Source organism: Erpetoichthys calabaricus, chromosome 4 (genome assembly GCF_900747795.2).
Source record: "Erpetoichthys calabaricus chromosome 4, fErpCal1.3, whole genome shotgun sequence".
Taxonomy (NCBI): Eukaryota; Metazoa; Chordata; class Cladistia; order Polypteriformes; family Polypteridae; genus Erpetoichthys; species Erpetoichthys calabaricus.
In genome coordinates, this window is record NC_041397.2 from 87,038,026 (window position 1) to 87,062,848 (window position 24,823).

General features: G+C 35.6%; 1 protein-coding gene across 1 annotated transcript in view; it reads left to right on the forward strand.

Annotated features, from left to right (window-relative positions):
• The window catches only part of klf12b (Kruppel-like factor 12b), a 312,355-nt gene that overhangs the window by 108,050 nt on the left and 179,482 nt on the right, over positions 1 to 24,823 (forward strand). The window contains exon 2 of the mRNA XM_028799610.2: positions 4,677 to 4,766. Within this exon, the coding sequence (XP_028655443.1) occupies positions 4,701 to 4,766 (66 nt within the window). The 5' untranslated portion in view covers positions 4,677 to 4,700. The remainder of the gene's footprint in view (positions 1 to 4,676; positions 4,767 to 24,823) is intronic.

Here is a 24,823-nt window from a genome sequence, read left to right on the forward strand (position 1 = left end):
TATATCGGTATTTACCTATACATTGTTAGCTATTTAAGATGGTTCCTGTGCTATAGTTAGATCTAAAACTTGACTGGAATTTATCTAATATAGAGTGTTTATTTAAGTAGTTGTTTAACTGCAAAAAGACTGCTTTTAAAATATTTTACTGAAGAAAGGAAAATTAGCAATGGATCTAGAATGATCTAGGACACAGGAGTCAAGGTTATGTTTTTTTGAATAGAGGCTTAACTGCTGCGGTTCTAAATAAATCCAGGGAATTACCCGTGGCTAATGAACAGTTTGCCATATCTAATACATCATCAACTAATGTGTCATTGTTTTCTTTGAAGACATATAATGGAATAGAATCAAGAACAGAGGTGGATAGTTTTAGACTAATTATTATTTTAAAAAGTTGAGCCAAGTTTATGTTAGTAAAGCAGGTTAAATTACAAGATCTATTGGTGGATGGGGCACTTTGCTCCATTATTGTTTGCACCATGCCTGACATTATGTTACCTATTTTTTCTTAACAAATTCAGCAAACATCTCATACTTTCCTATTGACGCATGAAAAGACATCATAGTTGTTGATGGATTTACTACCTAATTGGCAGTTTAAAAAAGAAAAAGTACTCTTTGATTCCCTACAATATCATTTATGATAGGTAAGAGCATCTCTCAGATTGCACTGCTGCATTTTACTTGGTTACTGTATATTTGGCTTCAGAATTTCATAATCAGTTGTTTATTTAGTCTTTTCCCAACCGTAGAGGACACTTTAACTTTATTTGGCTTTTTGATGATTTTTACAGGAGCTGTAATGCCTGCAGTTTATCAGTGAAATCATTGACCATGCTATTTACATTGACATCAATTTGAAAGTGAGTGGTAGGTTCTGACTGACATTTTAAAATAATAAAGAACTTCATAACAGCATCACTTTTAAAGTACTGTCTTTTATAAGTGCACCCTTCATTTAAATTAGGAGCAGAAAGACATATGTTAAAGAAAAAACAGTAGTGATCAGAGAAAGCAATTTCCTCAACGTATTGTATATTAATAATAATTACTTAATGCAGGCAGCTTTGTGTGTTTGCTGATAGACATTGATTAAGATTAAAAACATGCAGAAGTTCCAAAAGTTCTCTTGTTTTTTGGTTGCCTGTTTTATCAAAATGAAAGTTAAAATCACCATCTATTTAAAGCTCATCAAATTCAGTCATTGTTATAGATAATAGATCACAGAATTAATCAAAAAATGGAGGTTTATATTTTGGTAAACAATAAACTACTGCTAATGACGCTTTAGCAATTGCAGCCAGGTGTCCAAAGAAGTAAAATTACCAAAAAATAGTTTCTTTATAACTTAAGTGATATGGTAAAATGTTAGTTAAACCAACACCCTATTTCCCTACACAGACAAACTGTAAGAATGTATTGTTTGGTGGGGCTATTTTAACTAAAGCCAGGGTTGAATTAGCATCAACCCAGGTCTCACAAAGAGTAAAAAAAAGAACAGTCAATTTTCTTGTTAATAATAAGGTCATTCAAGAAGATGTCTTACTTGTTAAAGCTTGAACATTCAATAAAGCCAAATTAATTACCCAGAGAATAGATTGCTTATGGACTTCCGAATGGGTACAATACTGTATGCTAACTAGATTACTGTTATTTACATCAGAGCAATTATTCCTTTTAATATGTCTGCATGCACTTAATATTGGCATAATCAAGTGCACCTTTTTATATAGGTCTAAGGGAAGGGCCTTATGATTTAAATCAGGATTGTGATTATTATTATTCTTATCTGTTTTCTGGTCAACAACAATTAACTTGGAACGATTTGCTAGTTAGAGCCCTGATGCTAAGTAATGTAATTTTATAAGTCACAGAAATATGCCATGTTTTGATCTTTGTATAGAAAACGTATATATTGTATACAAGTCTATATGGTGTTGATCTTCAAAGTTTAAGGTGTTTTGAGAACATAATTGAGAAATACTGAATGGGACAAAATAATTGCAGTATCCACTCAGCTCATATCACCCAGCATTAATTACCGCTGTCATTTTTGATGATAACTCACTGTTACAAAAACATTTAATAAACAAAAATGTTAAAATTGGCTCTTTGATGAAGTAACTATAAATTTTTTTAATACTTCAGCTTTCCTAGAACACAGCTGAATGTTATACTGTACATTTGGTTTCTAACTTGTTTTCAAATGTGGATGTATTTTTCTTTTTCCAAGCACATATTAAATTATCTAAATTTCTGTTATTCCCATCATTATACAAATTGCACAAAGGTAGTTTTTATTGACCTTTGTTCTGACAGTTTTTACAAGATGTTTGTGATTTTTTTCAATATTTTGGAACAATGGATAATCTTACCTGGATTTTATAATTTGATGCTGCTTTTCAAAATAGACAGATGGAAAATACATTTCCAAAAAAATTAAGAAAATGTTTCCACTATTGTCAGTATTGCAGAATTCTGCAAATTAAACCCTATCTTTGTTATTCTGCATACTATAAAGATGTCATCTTAAACTATCTGGCTTTAGTAAGTTAAAAAGATAATGTCACATAACATGACACCTATTCAGAGGACATGTCAGACTTGCTGACTGTAGTTACTAATCTTGTCACCAGGCCACATCAATTCACATGACTGAAAATCTCTGAGCATGTCTAAATTTGTGACTTTATGCTGACCTTCCAGTACACATATGCTCGCCCCTTTTCCTGACAGCCAATTGCGAGCTGACTGACATTGCCTATGCTATATGAAGGGTAAACAGTTATGTGGTAAGTTCAGCTGCAGTCTCTTCTCTTCTTTTCTTTTTCTATTCTGTCATTGTACATAAAACACATGACATCAGACAGACCCATGTTTCTTATTTCTCAACATTGTATGGATGAGCCTGTCCCTACAACTAAAGACAAAATCAAACCTAGTCAGGTGACACATTGGTGCTTCACAGCTCTGGATGTCTAAGTTAATTCAATGGTCTTCTTTTCTTGGTGTGTGAATTTTTTTTTCTAAGGTGCCGAATATGTTAGCCAGTAATGAACAGAGTCAATGGATGTGCAAAATTAAGAAGCACATGCTTTTTTTCTCTCTCTGAAGGCAGCAAATGCTTGCTGGCTTTCTTTTATATGTTTAGAAAACCATTTTAAAGTAATTGCTATTAGTTGGTCAACCCTAAATGCTTGTGATGAAATATTAGCCAATGACAGAATACAAAGCTAATTCTTGTGAAAAATTAATTCTTGTCAGAAAGCACAAACTTTAGTTTTTTGTTTGGCTTAGAGCAGGGGTAGGCAATGTCGGTCCTGGAGTGCCACAGTATGTGCAGGTTTTTGTTCCAACCCAGTTCCTTAACGAGAACTCAATTATTGCTGATGAAGCACATATTGCTTAAGTGACATTTTAATGCTTCATTTTAGTGGTCTCGCTTGTTAAGGTTCTCCAACCTTAATTGCTTATTTCAATCTTAAACTGCTGCATTCAGTGTTTTAATTGCTCCTTATTAGCAATAAGATGTAAAAGACAAAGCAGCCAGCAGTTCTCCAGCTAGCTTTTTTCCAATTACATCTGTGTGTGTTCATCATGCACGGTTTGATTTAATAAAACACTTAATAGAAAAATGTGATAGACTGAAAATGATCTGTTTTAGGCTTCAAATCATTTGGATGATATCCTTGGAAAGGAAAAAAATCTACGATATAAAAGCCTTACATTGCACAGACTAACAAGCCATAAAATTAAATAAGGTCTGAGATTGGCAATGATTGGTTTCTAATTAAGCAATTGGGTTGGAATGAAAACCTGTAGCCACTGCGGCTCACCAGGACCGACATTGCCTACCCCTGTTTTACATCTTATTGCTAATAAGGAGCAGTTAAAACACTGAATGCAGCAGTTTAAGATTGAAATAAGCAATTAAGGTTGGAGAACCTTAACAAGCGAGACCACTAAAATGAAGCATTAAAATGTCACTTAAGCAATATGTGCTTCATCAGCAATAATTGAGTTCTCGTTAAGGAACTGGGTTGGAACAAAAACCTGCACATACTGTGGCACTCCAGGACCGACATTGCCTACCCCTGGCTTAGAGAATCCACATTATTTTGCAATCCAATGGTCTTATTCCCAAAACCAGTAAAAATGACTGTCTCTCAAGTATAAGAATTTATCATTGACCATTTGAATGTTTGCTTAGTGCTCCAAACCATTTTTCTAATATTAATTACCTTTTATGATAGCCTTATTCACATATCTATTTAATATTTTGGCGAGCTTTTGTGGTCCTCTGCATAAAGGATCTTTTTAATCCTTTGAGTAAGAAGAGCATTTTGCTTTAAGTATTGGCTTCTTGTTTGCTTCATAGAACTTGGATGCAGGACACCTGGAGCCACTCTCTATGTTTGTGAAGGAAGCTGGCCAGTAACGGGGCTTCTTTCAAAACTTGCTCCTCAAGGTTAAAAAATGAAAGTGAATATGGTGTGTCTCTTTTTTTAACATGTTTAAAAACAGTACTAACACTTAATACTTAATTGCAAAAATGCAATGTTGATGGTTTTTATTCTTCTAAACATAACTACATGAAGCAAGTATTTTCTTTCCTGCCATTTTTGTGCTACAAAATTAATTTTTCTTTGACGCATTCTTTTTTTCCTTTTCAGAGAGCACACACTACTGAGTACAAAATGTTAATGCTTGACGGGATGCCGGCAGTCAGAGTCAAAACAGAGCTGTTGGAGTCTGAGCAAGGGGTAAGCTGCAGTTTCCAGACAATTCCCCCTTCCTCTTCGTGATAACGGTAATTATTTCCAGATGTTTTAGAGGATCCCATGTCCGAAAAACCTGAGCCAAAAGCCCAACTGTTTGCTTTCTGTGATTTGCAAAGCTAATCAACATAAATGTGGATGTGGCTTCTCTGATATTTTGAAGTAAAACTGAGAGCAGTATCTGAGTATTAATCTAAAATCATATGTGGGGGATCTTCCTACACATTTTCCAGTTATGCAATTAATATTTAAATACCTGAAAAGTTCCAGTAAATTTTTTTGGTGTTGTGTGCTTCTGTCCTAAGATTAGTATCTTTCGACTTTTTAAATATTTAATTTTACCATTTCACATCATCCTGATCAAGCAATGTAAAATATACAGTATTTGTTCAATCTTGCATGTGTGCCACAGAACATTTAATAGGAAATGGATGAACAATTTTATCCTAAACTCAAGTCAAAACAGTCATATAAGCTGTAAGCTATTGGATATATCATGGAAAGGCAAGTTACGAATTTCATTGTACTATTTACTATTTACACATCACAAAAAACTGAACATACCCCATCTGAAAATTCAGTAGTTCATAAAGAAAAAAACACTTTTTGTAAATAGTTTATTTTTGTTTTTAGCTTGAATTAAACTTTTGTACTGACTCTCTTTGACTTATCATATCCAGTGAAAAACAAAGGTATGATAAAATTTTACATAAAACTGCCTGATGCTGTCTTTTTCCTTTTCGCTTTGTTGAATAGGTGGTAGAATTTAATTTTTGACACCAGCTTTTATCATGACTGCATATATGGTGACTTCATAAAAATGTTTCAGTCGGCTTATTAAGTAAATACATAAAAGAAGAAATGAATAAATTACATTTTCAGTATCATAAACGTATTTAATGTTTTGGTTGCTTTCTAATATAACAGAAATATTTGTGACTATTGAAGATAGGATCAAATGGTGGAAGTTGAAAAAGGAAGACTCCAAGGTTGAGTTTAGGGAGGAGGTGAGACAGGCACTGGGTGGCAGTGAAGAGTTGCCAGACAGCTGGGAAACTACAGCAGATGTAGTAAGGGTGACAGCAAGAAGGGTGCTTGGCGTGACATCTGGAAAGAGGAAGGAAGAAAAAAAACCTGGTGGTGAAATGAGGAAATACAGGAGAGTATACAGAGGAAGAGGATGGCAAAGAAGAAGTGGTATAGTCAAAGAGATGCAGAAAATAGACAAGAGTACAAGGAGATAAGGCGCAAGGTGAAGAGAGAGAGGTGGCGAAGGCTAAAGAAAAGGCGTATGATAAGTTGTATGAGAGGTTGGACACTAAGGAGGAAGAAAAGAACCTGTACCGAATGGCTAGACAGAGGGACCAAGCTGGGAAAGATGTGCAGCAGGTTAGGATAATAAAGGATGAAGATGGAAATGTACTCACAAGCAAGGAGAGTGTGTTGAGCAGATGGAAAGAGTACCTTGAGAGGCTGATGAATGAAGAGAACGAGAGAGAGAAGAGGATTGGATGATGTGGAGATAGTGAATCAGGAAGTGCAACGGATTAGCAAGGAGGAAGTAAGGACAGCTATGAAGAAGATGAAAAATGGAAAGGCCGTTCGTCCAGATGACATACCTATGGAAGCATGGAGGTGTTTAGGAGAGATGGCAGTGGAGTTTTTAACCAGATTGTTTAATGGAATCTTGGAAAGTGAGAGGATGCCTGAGGAGTGGAGAAGAAGTGCAGGCATGGTGGAATGGGTGGAGAAGAGTGTCAGGAGTGATTTGTGACAGACGGGTAACAGCAAGAGTGAAAGGGAAGGTCTACAGGACGGTAGTGACACCAGCTATGTTATATGGGTTGGAGACAATGGCACTGACCAGAAAGCAGGAGACAGAGCTGGAGGAAGCAAAGTTAAAGATGCTAAGATTTGCACTGGGTGTGATGAGGATGGACAGGATTAGAAATGAGTACATTAGAGAGTTAGCTCAAGTTGGACTGTTGGAAGACAAAGTCAGAGAGGTGAGATTGCGTTGGTTTGGACATGTGCAGAGGAGAGATGCTGGATATATTGGGAGAAGGATGCTAAGGATAGAGCTGCCAGGGAAGAGGAAAAGAGGAAGACCTAAGCAAAGGTTTATGAATGTGGTGAGAGAGGACATGCAGGTGATGGGTGCAACAGAGCAAGATGCAGAGGAGAAGAAAGATATAGAAGAAGATGATCTGCTGTGGCAACCCCTAATGGGAGCAGCCGAAAGAAGGAGAAGAAGATTGAAGATTATATGATGTATTACTTTAAATAATCAACTGCACCATTGTTATAAACAACTATGCAATTAAATACATTCTAAAAAGTACCCTGTCGTACTTAATTTATTTTGTATGATAGTATTGATATTGCATTTAAGTTTTACTGATTGGTTTTATATTTTGTGAATATGAGAATGTTAGCTGTTTATGGAATATTGTGTCATAAATAAAAAATGATTTAGGATATAGATTTGTACCTCAGATTGGTTTTCTTGCTAATCTACTTGTTGTAGTAGTAATTTTAAGAATTAATTAAAATACTTAAGTTTATATTTTACAGAAATAATTCAGTAAATTCATTCAGTAAATCTTTTTCAAGTGACCATGTAATAACTATCTTTAAGTGTATATAATTGCAAAGTGTCTTGAAGTGTTTATAATCTAGGACATTTGCTGTAACTTTTTCCTTGTGTCAGCAATACATACTGATTTTTACTTTATTGAATTGCTTTTGCTATACAGTAATCCCTCCTCCATCACGGGGGTTGCGTTCTAGAGCCACCCGCGAAATAAGAAAATCCGCGAAGTAGAAACCATATGTTTATATGGTTATTTTTATATTGTCATGCTTGGGTCACAGATTTGCGCAGAAACACAGGAGGTTGTAGAGAGACAGGAACGTTATTCAAACACTGCAAACAAACATTTGTCTCTTTTTCAAAAGTTTAAACTGTGCTCCATGACAAGACAGAGATGACAGTTCTGTCTCACAATTAAAAGAATGCAAACATATCTTCCTCTTCAAAGGAGTGCGCATCAGGAGCAGAGCATGTCAGAAACAGAGCGGAAAGCAGACAAATCAATAGGGCTGTTTGGCTTTTAAGTATGCAAAGCACCGGCGGTACAAAGCTGTTGAAGGCGTCAGCTCACACCCCCTCCATCAGGAGCAGGGAGAGAGAGAGAGAGACAGAGAAAAACAAAGTCAAAAATCAATACGTGCCCTTTGAGCTTTTAAGTATGCGAAGCACCGTGCAGCATGTCGCTTCACGAAGCAGCTGCACACAGAAGGTAGCAACGTGAAGATAATCTTTCAGCATTTTTAGACGAGCGTCCGTATTGTCTAGGTGTGCGAACAGCCCCCCTGCTCACACCCCCTATGTCAGGATCACAGATAGTCAGCGCAAGAGAGAGAAAGAAAAGTAAGTTGGGTAGCTTCTCAGCCATCTGCCAATAGCGTCCCTTGTATGAAATCAACTGGGCAAACCAACTGAGGAAGCATGTACCAGAAATTAAAAGACCCATTGTCCTCAGAAATCCGCGAACCAGCAAAAAATCCGCGATAGAGTGAAGCCGCGAAAGGCGAAGCGCAATATAGCGAGGGATCACTGTATTTAGTTATCAGTATGTTGAAACATTACAATTAAATAACAATTACTGTTTAATAGATTGCATTTATAAGTAGATCTGTAATGTAAAGATTTATTAGGCTATCCTTGACTTAATATGATTCAATGTGAACTGTAAATGTAGTATAAGGATGTTTAAGATGAGAATAAAATATGGTTTGTGATATGGTATGTTTCAAAACTGTATTTAATATTGATGGAAAATCAGATTTTACCATTTAGAAAAAACTAATACATTACACATTATTTAAAATCATAAAGGTAGGTTAATAAAACAAAAGTTTAATTATATTCAAATTTCTGGTAACTGAAATCCTTAAGAACATAAGAAAATAAGAAATCTGATCATTGAAAAGAGACCATTCAGTCCATTACATTCATCCATATACTTTCCCAAGCTTTTATACAATTATATGTATAAATATAGCTGCATTTGTGAATCCTGTGCAGCCATTCTAAAATTTTCTGAACAGAATATGTATATACTAACCTGTACACAATTTAAAGAACTCAGTTAGGTTCTTTTTTTTAAATAATCAGCAGTCATTTAGATCAACTAGTAGTTAAGGGTATAGCCTAGCAATTTTTTTCAGACAGTTGCAAAGCATCAAAGTCTTATTCCAGATTTTGAAGAAGTATTGTAGGATTGAATAATCATTTGCTATATTTTTTACAAAAAATTTACGTTTGCGTTGCAGTGAGGTAACACTGACAACATGGTTGGTGATTGTTTGTTTTTTTATTTTGTTTTTTTTTTGATTGTTTAGTCAGGACTCTTGCTGGTCCATTTTCAAATGTAAATGTTTTGTTTTTGAATTAGTCTTGTTTTGTGCACTACTTAGTTTTAGTGTGTAAAATGGAATCATAGACAGACTGGACTGTCCATGAACTGTAAGCATTTATTGAAATTTTCTCCAACAAATATGTGCCTTTCCCTCTGAAATAGTAAACAGCATATCAAACAAACTAGAAGGAGCTTCTGTTGTGCATACTGTAAAAAACATACCAAGAAAAAAAAACTTAAAAGAAAAGTTCAAAACAGGATATGAATGAATATAAATAGTATTTGCTTTTGTTTATCATAGGTGATTGTTGTGCATTAACTATTTTGTGATTTTAATGGGGCAGTACCTAATGTTAGGCTTTTTGATTTTTGATAAACCTGTGAAATTTTAACATAATATTGAAAACCTTGTGGAAAAAAATAACTAAGGAGGCAGCAGAAACAAGAAAGACTTGGACACATTTTAAGAATGTGCAAGCATGTATAAAGTGAACTGTAATACCATCTTGTGCAAACTGCGACTTATAGACAAAATGAACATTAATAATAAGTTGGGCAACTCTGACCTGCAGGAAACAGACTATAAAATGAATTTACAGGTTTATGTTAATGTAAAACTCTCATCCTCCAGGAATGAGAGGAATGCAGGGAAGAGACTAAAAGGTAAATAAAACTTCGGATTTGTAATTTTGTGGAAATTTCTGAATATAAACCAATGGACATTATAGTCAAATAATTTAATACATTAGTAAATTCACAATTATGACCAGTGCCCTAAAAAACATGTTGCGGCTCCAGGAGCTATGTAGTAAAGAGCAGTCTAGTGCATTCCTGGACTATATAGTGTGTGTTCTGCTGTAATGGCTAAGAGTTAAACTTTTCTACTCTTACAGTGTTAATATATATATAGAGGGATAACATGGGTCTTAAAAATCCTCAGTAGCATTGATGAAGTTGATCCAGCAGAATTGTTTTTAATTATTTTAACTTCAAGGTTTCATTACAATACATACTTTAAAGACAATTATAGCATACAGCAATCCATTTTGTTCAGATTGGACACCTCTTCCCATGCCCATATAGAAGGCAGAGAAATAACAAGATTTAATATGAAGTAACCATTCAGAAATATTGAAATATCCAAATGTGTTAGCAATGGTTCCACTTGTTAAATTAATTGAGGACAGTGTTATAAATGCCTATGCAATTCAAACTTTTGTTTTAGAATTTTAAGTTAACTTATTTTTAGTAAAATGCAATATCCTTTTCTTATTACATTTTTGTAAGTCAGTTAGGATTCTTCCAGTTAAGCAAGACAAGAGAACATTCTTGCAGTATAAATCACTGTCTTGGGTGTTACTGTAAACAGCCCTGTTAGGGGAATAGGAATAATTGTGATCCCAAAACTGTCAATTACATGAACAGTGATTTAATTACAATAAGGTCTGAGTAGGGAACATTGCCAAAATATTGGATAGGTCTCCTATTTCCACGAATTGGATTACACAGGTTGGATAATGTACTCCTGAATCACATATCACATTATAACAAGTGCCTGACAGCGTCTTTCACAAATAAAATTTTGACCTTAATATATTTTGAATATATATAAAAGTGCAAAAAACCTTTGTACCAAGTACTATTTTAGAAACATGTATCATATTTTGAACATGTTTGAGAGGATTTTATTTCAGTAAGTTCTGATTTCCATTCTGTATAAGGCTGATCATTTGGTGCCAAGGTGTACTGAAAGCTGTCTTTATGTCAACACAGTTAAAACAGTAGAACTGATGATTAGTTTACATAAAAAAGCTCTGTAGTTCCTTCGGTGGTAATAAACACAAAATAGTGTAGAGGAGACATTTATATCTTTGCCTTTTGAAGTCTATTTGCTAACTGATTTTGAAAAGTAAGAAATAAGCAGTCAAGTTTATTCTTTATACTTCAACTCTCAGCCAAAGTCCGTCTCTGTCAGTCTATTTTATAAACCTTTTTCATTACATTTTTTTCTGTATTGCATGTTGATTGGTATTAGGCTTAACAAAAGTGCGCAGACCCTCTATCCCCAGCAAGAGGTTCTAGCTCCAACTGATGTAGCCACACTCTGATAAGTTGATCGATTTGAATACATCCTACATATCTAGTCTGTCCACTATAATGTTGCGCCTAGTATAGTTGCTAAGAAAGGCACCGATAGGTTACCTCAATAGTTGTCCAGACCATCACAACAGGTTCCCAGTACATTATCTCAATGATCCCCTGAGTGACCAAGGTTGCAAGGTTGATATTCTCCCCTTAAGAAAGATTATTCCTTTTGGCCTGTAGAGGAAAAATTACTGTTAAGTTCTGAATATAACCAAGGCATTGAATTCAAAATTATAAATTCTGATTTGCTTTATGCAATTGTGTGAGCTCTTCTAGTAAATACAGGAGATCACATTCAGATAAAACCTAAAGGATATTGTCATCTGCAAAGAGATTTTCAATTTCCAAATCTTAAATTTCAGTAAGTAGGCATGACACGAGGGCAAAAAAAAAAAAAAAAAACAATACTACAAGCAGTCAGTAAATTGAAAGCAAATGGTCAGATATAAAATAAATTAATAAACATGAAAATTTAGTGTCATTAATTATATTGCTCTGGAAAGCTTCTAATTCCACTGCTGTCATTTTTAAATTGCCATGAGTCAAGAAAGAAGATTTTCCACCACATAACATGGACAGCAGTAGTTATCACAGTAACCATGCAACTTTACGGGCTACTGTATTTGCACAACATTAAGGTGTGCACAACTTTTTAAGTTTCAGTATACATCATTCCCAGTACTGTAATGCACAAAGAATTGAGTCACTAAATCCACCTCACTCCACCTTTTGACAAACTTTTCCAAAGGACGGATGGAACAACAGCTGTCCTTCTTGAAATCAGTAAATAAAACAAATAACCCTGATCTGGAAAAGAATCTCACAACGTCTGATCTGAGTTCAAGCAATTGAATTAGACAGGAGGTGCAGAGATGACAGGTTAGGTCAAATTAAGAGCATCATGAAGTTGAAAAAAAAATGTTTAAGTTAGAATGTATTCTGAAAAAAACACAGTTATATTCACAGTGGTATGTGAAATGTAACTGGGTTGGACACAGGAAAGCGGGAAATGCTGTTTTCTTTAAAATGTGCAAGCACAAATTCACAGAGGCATGCAAAATGTGTTAATTAACGTGAACCATGGGGCTTGCTCAAGTGTGATATAGAGATCAAATCGGTCTTTATCACTGAGCTTGCCTCATCAGAATCTGTTTACAGTAAGCCTAAACATTTTTTTATTGTTGGCTGCTGTTGCTTTTTTTTTTAAAGGAAAATGACACAGAGCTAATCGAGAATCAGATTGCACTGCTGGTCAGGTATGTGCTGTTTCTGTCTGTCACTAGCTTTTTTTAGGCAGCTAAATGCTGATCAGTGGTGCAATATTTTCTTAACCTTCCTTTTTCCTCAGTTTCTTGTAAATTTTTTCTTTTTTGACAACACTTTTTTTGTTACTGGGTTTGATTTCTGCCTTGAGACTGAAGCTATTGGATTTAGCATATTTGATGGATGCTTGTAAATGTAATGCATGTAAAAAATTTGTTAAAAAATGAAATTTGTTTCTGAACAATACTTTTCAAAGTCCATAATGTGTTAAGGAGGTAACTGTGTTTGTAGGCTCTAATGCCACAAATCTGATGTGATTTTTAGCATTTTTATATCAACTTTGAATGATGTTTAATATTCATGCTATTTTTAAATAAGTTGTACAGTTCATCTGTTCAGCTTTGTGCATTGGGTAATTATTTGTGATCATCTTTGTATCTGACTGTCTTAACTGTTAAAGTGGTCATATGTAAAGGAGCTGATTGACAATTTGGCGGTCTTTCAAAGAAAAAATACCTAACCATCAAGAAGGAAATGTTGTCTGGTTATTAAGTTGAGAGTGATGTGTTAAATCGACAGGTTGTTACAGAGGAGACATTTTTGAATACTGTCAAGGAGGCATGTGATGATAACTGTAAAATATGCTTGAATGTATAGAAGTTAATGGAGTGGTGTTGTGGCAAAAAGTACATTGAATAGCAATTGGGTTATCTTAAGCATCACGTTAATCATAAAGCCGACATAATGCTATTATAAGGCTTCAAAATTAGAATCAAGCAATTTTGAAAAATCTGTTGAATGAGGCACTCAAAAGTCTAAAACAAAAGGAAGGAAATATTGCAATGGAATAAATCAATTCTTCACAAGATATAGGGTTTAATTGATGACTTAAGCTGTCAAGCTAATTCCTTCCGTGCTGTCTGTCCAAATGCACAAACATTATGGGTAGCTGGAGAAAAAAATAATTGTGTTTTAATTAATTGAATGTACAAAAAGCATAATCAGTTTAGAAGTGTTCATAGAAAGCTGATGACCAGATTTCAACACACTCACAGTTGATAAAGAAAAAAAAAGGAAAAATGTTGTTGTGTAAAATTGGTTACCAGACACACACTACTATGTTTGCTGGAACTGTTTAGTTAGTAACTTTTGACAGTGCTTCAACAGTTGCAACAATTAAGCAGTTGTATTATAATAAAAATTTTGATTTGAACAGAATATTGACATTTAAATCAGATAATGCATCAGTAGTGCTTGGAAGACTTAACAATTGGGCAACTGTGTGAGGATTTAAGCACTGGCGACTCCTGTAAACAGGTTCCATTTTGAAACACTTATGACCACCTACACATTTTTTTTGCAGATCTTGTGTGAAAAAATTGTTAAGGCAGCAGAATGTGAAGTTATTTCAGTTAAACCTTTGAACATGGTCATTTCACTGTAAGTGCTTTAGTCAAAAACTATGATATGTTAGTGTCGTTGCACAGATTTTCCTTTACAGTAAAATTTGTCAAAAAATTTCATTAACTACAGTGGAAGTATTTTAGTTTGCAAAAGTCAGAGTACATTTCAGTAAAGCCATTCAGGAATTCCAGTAAAATAGTTTCAGTTCTTCAGTTTCTCGTGATGTTCCTGGATGAATTAAATCTTAAAACTAACATACAGTTTCCAATATACACATTTCACAAATGTATAAAAAAATCTTATTTACAGTCATGCAGTTTATAACCCATAATGGAGGATACAGTTATGTTGGTACTTCACAACAGAGGTCTGCAAGGTACTTTCAAAATTTTTCAATCTCAATTGTAGCTACTCCCATCAAAGTTCCATCCTGTTTCCACCCACTTTCTCCTGCTTCTTCAAAAGTTTCCCTTGTTCTTGGCTGCGTTCCAGTTTTCTCTTGTCTAAAAGGCACATTAATTGGGCATAAAGCCTAAATGGAATCTACAAAGGGGGGAGAGGGGGATTTATACTCCAACCAGTAGTTACTATCATGCATCTACATTTACAACCTGCCATGCATATGAACCACAATGCCTGCATTAATTAATTTTCCACATGCTATCTTTTTCTTTTTTCCAAGTACATACAGTTTTACAATGTAAAAATATTGAGTAGAATGCTAATGATAGTTTATTACTTTTAAGGGTGCAATTTGCATCAGACGAGATGCCAACTGTTTTTGTCACCAAGTTACTAGTGTTGTAGCCCCAGTCCCATTTCTTCATCTTTTGGTTCAATACCTCCTTAACCTACAGTATGTCTACATGAAGTAATCAGCACGTTTTATTTTCATTTAGATTAGTAGGTTATGTGCCTTCTACAGTATGTATGTGTATGTGAATGTTGATGCATAGATGTTTATGCACCAATTCTAGCAGAAATACCATGCTATTTAATTGGCTACTCCAAAAACATGAAATGAAATGTTGAAAAAATATATATTTTATGTATTTAAAATTTTATCAAACTATAATAAGAAATGACTTTGTAAATTCATTGTCTGTCCATGTAGATACAGTAATCCCTCCTCCATCGCGGGGGTTGCGTTCCAGAACCCCCCACGAAAGGTGAAAATCTGCGAAGTAGAAACCATATGTTCATATGGTTATTTTTATATATTTTAAGCCCTTATAAACTCTCCCACACTATTATAAACATTTCCTGCACAATTATACAGCATAAGCCCTTTGTATTCTCTTAGATATTAGGTAAGATTCGTTGAAATTATGTATGTAAACACAGTTTATATAGAGTAAAACCTAAATATTATTTTAAAGATATCGAGTGTCTCCGATATCACATATGTTACAGCCATTACGACAGACAGGCCACCAGCAATAAATACGTACAATGCAAGAAAAATTGTATACAGTAAAATGTGTGTACAGTGACACTAAACTATGTACATGTAATAAGTACTGTACGTAGATAATTAATTATGGTTACTCACCAACAATGACACGACGACTTGTCCGATAACGATGAGTTTAATTTTACTGCACAACAAAGGATAGCGTTACAGCTGTTCTAAAGGAGCCTCTTCAGGCGACTGTGTAGCACCGCCGTTGTTCTTCTTCCAGCACTCTTCAATCCAAATCCCTAAAGCAGATTCCATCCAGACTACTGCCTTATCACGTCCACTTGCAACTCGTTTTGCGCCCTGGTTAAAGGACACTGCGGCCTTAGATCTTATATACTTTTCCTCCTTTTTAAATAAAAAGAATCGTGGACTCATTGATGCCGTAATGGTGTCCTGCAGCGGTGTAGCTGTTCCCTTCCTTCATCATATCCAAAACTTTTACCTTTTCTGCAATCATTTGCATCTTCTGTTGGTGCTTGGACACGGCCCCTGAAGCAGTAGCAGGAGCACGTTAATGCTGAATGAGTGAGATGAGACTTCCTGGTTAATGCAGCACTCCGTCGCTGAGCCAATCAGCAGCACACAGGAACTTAACTGCGTGCTCTGATTGGGTAGCTTCTAAGCCATCCGCCAATAACATCTCTTGTATGAAATCAACTGGAAGCAACTACCAGAAGTAAAAAGACCCATTGTCCGCAGAAACCCGCGAAGCAGCGAACAATCCGCGTTATATATTTAGATATGCTTACATATAAAATCCGCGATAGAGTGAAGCCGCGAAAGTCGAAGCGCGATATAGCGAGGGATTACTGTAATGTACTTGAGAAAGGCATGGATTCCTTAAGTATAAAGTTTGTCATTTTATACTTTTTTGAGAAGGTAGTTGATAAGTATTCAGAGAATGAAAACATTTTGTCCCACTGCTTTTCTAATTATCACAGTTATCCCATTGGGGATTTTGACTCGTTAATCAAATTTCAGAGGCATATAATAATGGTGCAGCTTTTAACTTAAGCATGTGTAGTGGAAATCCAAAAAGACGAGTTACAAAATCTGCAGAACTGTAAATGTTTTGTTTCATTTGTGTTAGTTAATACAGTATCAATGAGTTTATATTCTCTTGAAACCCCAGGATTTTTTTTAGTTCAGTACTAACATTTTGTTGATGTCATTTGCAATTGGAGACTGACATAAAAAATAACACATTTTTATTAATAATATATTATGCACAGTAGCACAATAGTTAGTGCTGCTGCTTTACAGTGCCAGAAGACTGGGTTCAAATTTAGGCCATGCCAGTGTTTGTGTGGAGAACTGCATATGGGTTTCTACTCCCATGCCTGGGATGAACAGGGTTAAGTTATTTGGCATGATTGTGATCTCCAGAAGACTGGAGACCTATCCAAGTTTTTTTCCTACCTTGAGCACAGTGCTGCTGGCATAGGGTCTGCAACCCCCCAACCCCACTGAAATTGCATTAAGCAGATTCATGATTTTCCATATTGAATGAGAGTTTATCAGAGAAAAAAAATTTGATTGAAAAATATCTTTCATTTTTCCCTCAGTTACTTTGAGAAGATTGTCAGAGTTCCCTATGTTACAATGTTATGTTTAACTGCAAATCTTTGTCCAAACGTTACCAGGAACCTTTGTTTATAGATTTTTATGGGTGAAAGGACAGAGGAAAATCTCTCTTACTTCTTTGCAAATTTACAAGAAACATAATTGGCTACAGAAAAGACTTTACTGAATTCTATTCACCATGGTTGCTTCTTGTCTTACACCCAGTGCTCCTGGGAAAATCATCCTATGATACTGAATTTGCACATAAGCATATGTTAGGATAAACGTGTATTCCTATAACGTCTGTTCAGTTCATACCACCTGATTGCACACTATTTACGTGCTTAATCTCTCCATCACTAGCTGTGACTAGACAACTGAAGCACTAATGTACACAATGATAACCATGGCAGCAGGCAATATCTTTGCTAAATAATGCAACAATTAGATAGATAGATATTGTGCAACGATGCAATACCTTTCTGAAATAACAATCATTTTTGTTGAGTGGCCAGCATAACTTCCGTAACATTTGGTGATGTATGAATTTTTATTTTTTAAATAGTGCTTTGTGCTTATAGTTTGTTGTTTTACCAGGAACTACAGTTCATTTTACCTGTTAAATATGCCCTATACTTTGTATAGTGATGAGTTTCATGTTGAATATACAAATGTACTATTTATGCTCCAATATTTCACATAATGTAGATTTTGTAGAAAATCCATCCATCCATCCATTTTCCAACCCGCTGAATCCAAACACAGGGTCACGGGGGTCTGCTGGAGCCAATCCCAGCCAACACAGGGCACAAGGCAGGGAACCAATCCCGGGCAGGGTGCCAACCCACCTCAGGACACACACAAACTCACCCACACACCAAGCACACACTAGGGCCAATTTAGAATCACCAATCCACCTAACCTGCATGTCTTTGGACTGTGGGAGGAAACCGGAGCGCCCGGAGGAAACCCACGCAGACACGGGGAGAACATGCAAACTCCACGCAGGGAGGACCCGGGAAGTGAACCCAGGTCCCCAGATCTCCCAACTGCGAGGCAGCAGTGCTACCCACTGCGCCACCGTGCCGCCCCTGTAGAAAATCCATTTAAATGAAAATGAACAGACATGATTCAGTTATGGTTCAGAATACTTCAATAGCATGTAGGAATGTCTAGGCCTGTCTGCTCTGAACTAAAGTTAATGATTATAACTCCTTCATTAGAACACTTTTGGCAAATACATGATTCAGTCATAAGGAGGAAGCTTCCCCTATTAAGAACCTGAATTTCTGACAAAAGAATTCTGGACAGAGAAGACATTAGTGAAAATTTTTTGAAGTTTTGTCTGGAGAATAGCTAACACCAACATTGCCCATTTTTTAACCTTCATTGCTGCAGCAGAGTATGGTGGTGACAGTGTCATGGATTCTTTAGCAACAGGAGAACAATTTCTGTATATATTGAAGTCAATATAGGTATGAGCTAAACCACACAAGGAAAGTGCTAGAGAGCTCAACATAATTTTCATTTCTGTGTAGCAGACTAGAGGGATCAGTATGTAAATGTAGTACCATAATAACTGTGGAATTTCCTTCATGTTTACTTGTGTGAAAACAAACTGAAACTAGTCAGTTTTAATGACTAAGAAGACACTGAAATCTACTTTGTATAAACTTTTTAAATAAAAGGTACATTTGAAACAGGTCTATAATTATTACACATATTTGGGTACAATTCAATGTATTTTAAAAATGAATGCAACCAGAACAACAATTAAGCCTTACATTAATTTTGTGGGGACCGGCAGCAATATGCACTTAATCACATAAAAGTGCCACAATGCAGTATCCTCAAATGATATTTTTTGATTTATTAAGGACCGTTAAACTATCTGGAGCTGCTGAATGGCTATGATTTTTTGTCTCATCCCAAAGACATGCATGGTAGATTAACTGGAGCCTCAAAATTGGTCTGTGAATATATCAAGGAGCTCTATGATGGTCTTGGCACCCTGTCCATGGTTGATTACTATAATTTTGACAAACTGACCTCTCTGTATCACAGAAGAGGGTGCTCTTATGGTGCATCTCTAGAAGTAAAAACAAGTTTCAATAATATTTTGTCAATCAAAAATAGGGAATAAAATAGTGAGGAAAACGGTTTGAAAATGGAAGAGAAGTGAAACACTGCAGTGATTCTGGCCTTTCTTATACATGTCTTGATCCATTCTCTATCAGATTAACTGATGAGTTACCATCTACAAATTCACCACCAAACTCTCCTAAACACAATTTTAGGATTTCCTTTCAGTAGTTTTAAAGGTTCTTATATGTCAGACAGCTTGGAAATTTACTGGTCTCCTGCCAGACATACATGGCAGCTGTTTGTCCTCTGAAGGGTATATTGTACCCTCCCATTACAAGAAGAACCTCTCAGTGTCACCTAGTGACATATCTTGCCAATCCTTCTGAATATGCAGTTGCTCACAAATGAGAATGAGGCATTGCTGACACCAACCAGGAATTTTATGTGTTTCTATCCAGGTTGCCAGTCTTTTGATCCAGCTGTGGTGTCTCTTCAGTTTTCGCTTTGGGGCCACTGGAAATACTCAGTTTCTGCTAGTATAATTTTATTTATCTGTGTCCTGGAGTTTTTATGTTTAATTTACCACTGTCCTTTGTGGGGTTCTCCAAAGTATCAAATATTGTTAAGTTTTGATTGTAGAATTTTAAAAATTGTTTCAATACTCATTTGTCATGGCATTAATTCTATAGCCTTCATTATGAGTGCACTTCCAGTTTGTTGTGGCTTTTGACAGTTGAGCCCCATAGGCTACAAGTGGGCATGGCTAGAATTGCATCTTATTTGTAAATTATAGAAACATTAATCAGTAGGAACCTGTAAACAACTAAGTTTGAAGTAGGGAAGTAATGTTTGTTATTTTTCTACACTTTAAAACATTTTTTGTAGTCAGTTAAATATTAAACACAGTAAGACAGGTTTCTGCAGTTATTTTTACCGACAGGTCATCTTTTTTCTATGATGTTCAACCTGGGGCAACACTCTTTAGAACTAGGTCTCTGTCACCCCCAACTTTTAAACCTATGCTGCGAAGTATGCATGTAACTTTTATTTATTTTGTGTTATTCTAAAGTTAGATTTCATCACATTTACTATATAATGCCAGGTGCTACAACTTTTCAGTGCTCAGTTACACAATTGCATAAACTGTGGCACTACTCCTCCATGTGCTGATATACTCAGAGAATTCGAAAGTTGATTGGATTTGGCTGGCTGTGGCAGGCACTTTATGGATAGAGTCTGTGTCAATGCAGCAGCATGGTGCACTTTCATTTTGAGCTGTATCACAAAAAGCGCTGCACAGCACAGCAGTGATCATGATTTCTTTTTTTTTTTTTTACAGTTTTCTCATACTTATGGAGAAACCATCTTAAAATTCAAATCTGCCTATTTAAGATTATGACTGCAGTTGTCAAAACCATATCACAGTGACTTACCTTTGGAAAGCAAATGCATATTTTGATATTTGATAGTCTTGAATGAGATGGTCAATTTGGACTTAAGCATTTAAGGAAATTACTTTGAAGGCAGAATATCTCATACTTCTGGCTATGATGTTCTGTTGAAGTTGTTTAAAACAGTGTAGTATTCTACATATAGTTTGTGCAGGTAATATTAAGCCTAGGCCATTTCAAAACCGTTTAGAAAGATACTGTACATGTTTAAAAAAAAAAAAAAAAAAAAAAAGTTATGAAAATCCTGAATAAAGTGCTTTGGCATTTTAAACTGTTTGCGAATGTTTCAAGTTGGAGCATGTAAGCTCTGAAAATAGTAGATAGAGTATGTCTGTTATTCTGCTGTAATAAATACAGTATGGCTTTGTTCACATATTTTTGGCATATTTATAATTATTTTTGGGTATTTTACATGAATAGAGATCAAACAAGATATATATCCAGTTCCATGATGGTTATATCAAGGGTGATTTGTTCTGGGCATCATTCTGTAATGTGTTGCAGGATATGATAATTATTTAGAAATATGTGTTTGTTGATTATAAACCACAATTAATTTTATAAGAATATTTTGTCATTTGCTTCAGTTGCAAGACACACACACACACTAAATTACATTAAAGTAGTTTAGTGTTCACAGTACATAGTAGGATTGAAATTGACCAAATGTATTATTTTGGTGGTATTTTTTATATTGGTAATCATTGCTTACTCTGTCATTTCTAATTATTGTAAAGAGATCACCCTATAATTTATGATTATGAATTAAATTGCTTTGAAATGACAGGAGAATAAAACTGTTTATGAACTGTAATTACTAAAGTGTGACAGTCTTGATAAAGTTTTATTGTTTTTTAGTTCCATTTTTTAAAATACATCACATCCTTAAACCCATGTAATCCACTTCAGGATTGTAGGGGGTTAGTACAAGGCAGGAAATAGGGTTCCAGTCCATTTCAGTGTTACTCATACACACACTCATACTGGGCCAGTTTAGAGTCACCAGTTATACAGTTATGGTGATAAAGCAAGAAACTGTTTTACAAAGCCAAATCTGTCTTAAATAAGAAATTGTGGTTAAAAAACTATTTTATCATTGCATTATTTGATTTATAATTAGTGAACAACTTTAATATAAGTGAGAAACTTCTGTATGTTGATTGTATACAGTAATCCCTCCTCCATCGCAGGGGTTGCGTTCCAGAGCCATCCGCGAAGTAGAAACTATATGTTTATATGGTTATTTTTATATTGTCATGCTTGGGTCACAGATTTGCGCAGAAACACAGGAGGTTGTAGAGAGACAGGAACGTTATTCAAACACTGCAAACAAACATTTGTCTCTTTTTCAAAAGTTTAAACTGTGCTCCATGACAAGACAGAGATGACAGTTCCGTCTCACAATTAAAAGAATGCAAACATATCTTCCTCTTCAAAGGAGTGCGTGTCAGGAGCAGTGACTGTCACAGAGATAGAGAGAAAAGCAAACAAATCAATAGGGCTGTTTGGCTTTTAAGTATGCGAAGCACCGCGGCACAAAGCTGTTGAAGGCAGCAGCTCACACCCCCTCCGTCAGGAGCAGACAAAGAGAGAGAGAGAGAGAGATAGAGAGAGACAGAGTTTGTTTTTCAATCAAAAATCAATACGTGCTCTTTGAGCTTTTAAGTATGCGAAGCACCGTGCAGCATGTCGTTTCAGGAAGCAGCTGCACAAAAGATAGCAACGTGAAGATAATCTTTCAGCATTTTTAGACGAGCGTCCGTATCGTCTAGGTGTGCGAACAGCCCCCCTGCTCAATCCCCCTACGTCAGGATCAGAGAAAGTCAGCGCAAGAGAGAGAGAAAAGTAAGCTGGGTAGCTTCTCAGCCATCTGCCAATAGCGTCCCTTGTATGAAATCAACTGGGCAAACCAACTGAGGAAGCATGTACCAGAAGTTAAAAGACCCATTGTCTGCAGAAATCCGCGAACCAGCAAAAAACCCGCGATATATATTTAAATATGCTTACATATAAAATCCGCGATGGAGTGAAGCCACGAAAGGCGAAGCGCGATATATAGCGAGGGATTACTGTATTTCAAAAGCTCCATGTTTGATTTGGCAGTTGGTGTTTGTGTATCATCATGCTATCCTACCAAATTATCTGTGTTCAGAAGTTCTAAGGAAGTAAATTAATGCTGTTGTGATGTGTTATTGGAAGTGCGAAAGTTGGTATTGTGAGAGTGAACTTCTGTAAAATTGTTATTACCTGTTGCTTGATAATATCCTCACGATGCTCCTAAATCCTCTTAATCAAACTGTTTGCTACAGAAAACATAAAGCCTGTGTAACTATGCTCATGTATACAAAGTATACAACTTTTTAAAATATGCAAAATGCTCACCATGGGCTATTACAGATTTGCCACTGAGTATTCTTCATTGTTTTCTTTTGGTGTGAGGGTAATTAACCAAGTCTGTGCCTAATTTGATGATTATTAATTTATGTAGCAAGTTATCTGGTAATTTCTGAAAATCATTCTTGTTTAAAATAATACAAAGCTCAAACTGAATGCCGAATGTTTTGAATGACCCATTTGAGCAATTTAGATGTGAACGTATTCTCCCTGCATCCATGACGGTTTTCTACTAATTCAGCTGTTTCATCCTACATCACAATTAGTGATTCAGCATGCCATGTCATGGAATGGTGTCCCATTTATCACTGGCTTCTTCCTTGCACATAATGCTTCATAGATTATAATTATGTTGTGATATATGGTGATTTATTTCTTATGGAAATTTATTTTTGGTTTTCTGCTGTTTGGTCAGTGAGCTGTGTTATTTGTCAAAACAATGGGAGTACAATTTCTTGTACTTCTTAGCAAAAGAACCCCAGAATATCTGTTCTTAGGCTCTGGATTCTAGAGACTTTGCAGTGAAAAAAATTCTGGTACAAAAATTGATGAAGAAACTGACAAGTTAGTTAATGATATTCCTTAAATCTCCCATTTTATTTCTTAAACACTGTGTGATATAGAGTGTCAGGCATCTATTTTGCATTCAACCATGTTAGATGAGAGAATATCACTACTAAACTCCCTTTTTTATATACTGTATATACCTGACCTATGTGGACTAGCAGAGGAGCCAAAAACATTTAAAATGTTATGTATGCCTTTATCATAAGTCCTCTTTAAAAGTTAAATTACCGCATGGTATGTGGCACATCAACTTATGGTTTAAATGATTGTACATCAATATATTTGTTTCAGATATTGATTTACCTTGAGTGTATTTCAGTTTTTTTTTAATGTGTTTTCAGTATACTGAAACAGAGATATATGTTACTATATAAATGCTTAAACTTGACTCTAAGTAAACTGTAAAGTATGTTTTTTCAATTAGATGCACCAAAAGGAACAGTAACTTCAGAAAATGTGACGCGAATGCACTTCCATTTAAAAACTATTCATGTTAATTGTTTTGATAGCAGTATCTTGTTAAATACTTAACACGAAGAGTAAGAGCATTAAAAACAATATATTTGATAAACTCATTTCAATTTCCAATCCACTTTTCCTGGGGCCTCTAGTATAAACAGTGTGTACACACAAAAATGTTGTGTACTCTCGATTCCATGCTTAAATCTCTATGTATAAAACCTAAACTTGGCATAAAGCCATGCACATTTTCATGCAAGCTCAAACCCTGGTGTATGTAAGTTCTCCGCTCGGTTTTGCAAACTGGCGGCACCCAGTGTCAAAGCAGTGCTTTTGTTCCAGTGTGGTTTCCCTTTCTTTTTTAGATCCACATCCCTGACGCGGCTTTATCATATACACTGAAATTAACAGCATATTGTTTATTAATTTAAGGCATCTGATTGTAAATAACCCGTAACAATATAATGGTCCACGGAATGGCCAAACTATTCCAAATACCATAGCTGCTTTAGTGTTGTTACTCTTCCTGCACCTTCTTCATCTTTCAGCTTTTGCCACAGCGGATCATCTTTTTCCATATTACTCTCACTGCACCACTCAAGAGTATTTATATCACTGCATCTGAGTGTGGAATCACAGCTCTACAGCAGCTAACCGTAAAGAGAATTATCGGTATACAGCATCTAGCACACGCTGCCTCAGCCATGCTGCCTATTTGAACTGTTCTCATGCAGCAAACGCTTCAGAGCCGTTCCTGTACTGACCTTGCAGTTCAGAAACCGTTTCATCCCAAGAACTATAAACGCAATCAATCAGTCCATCAAG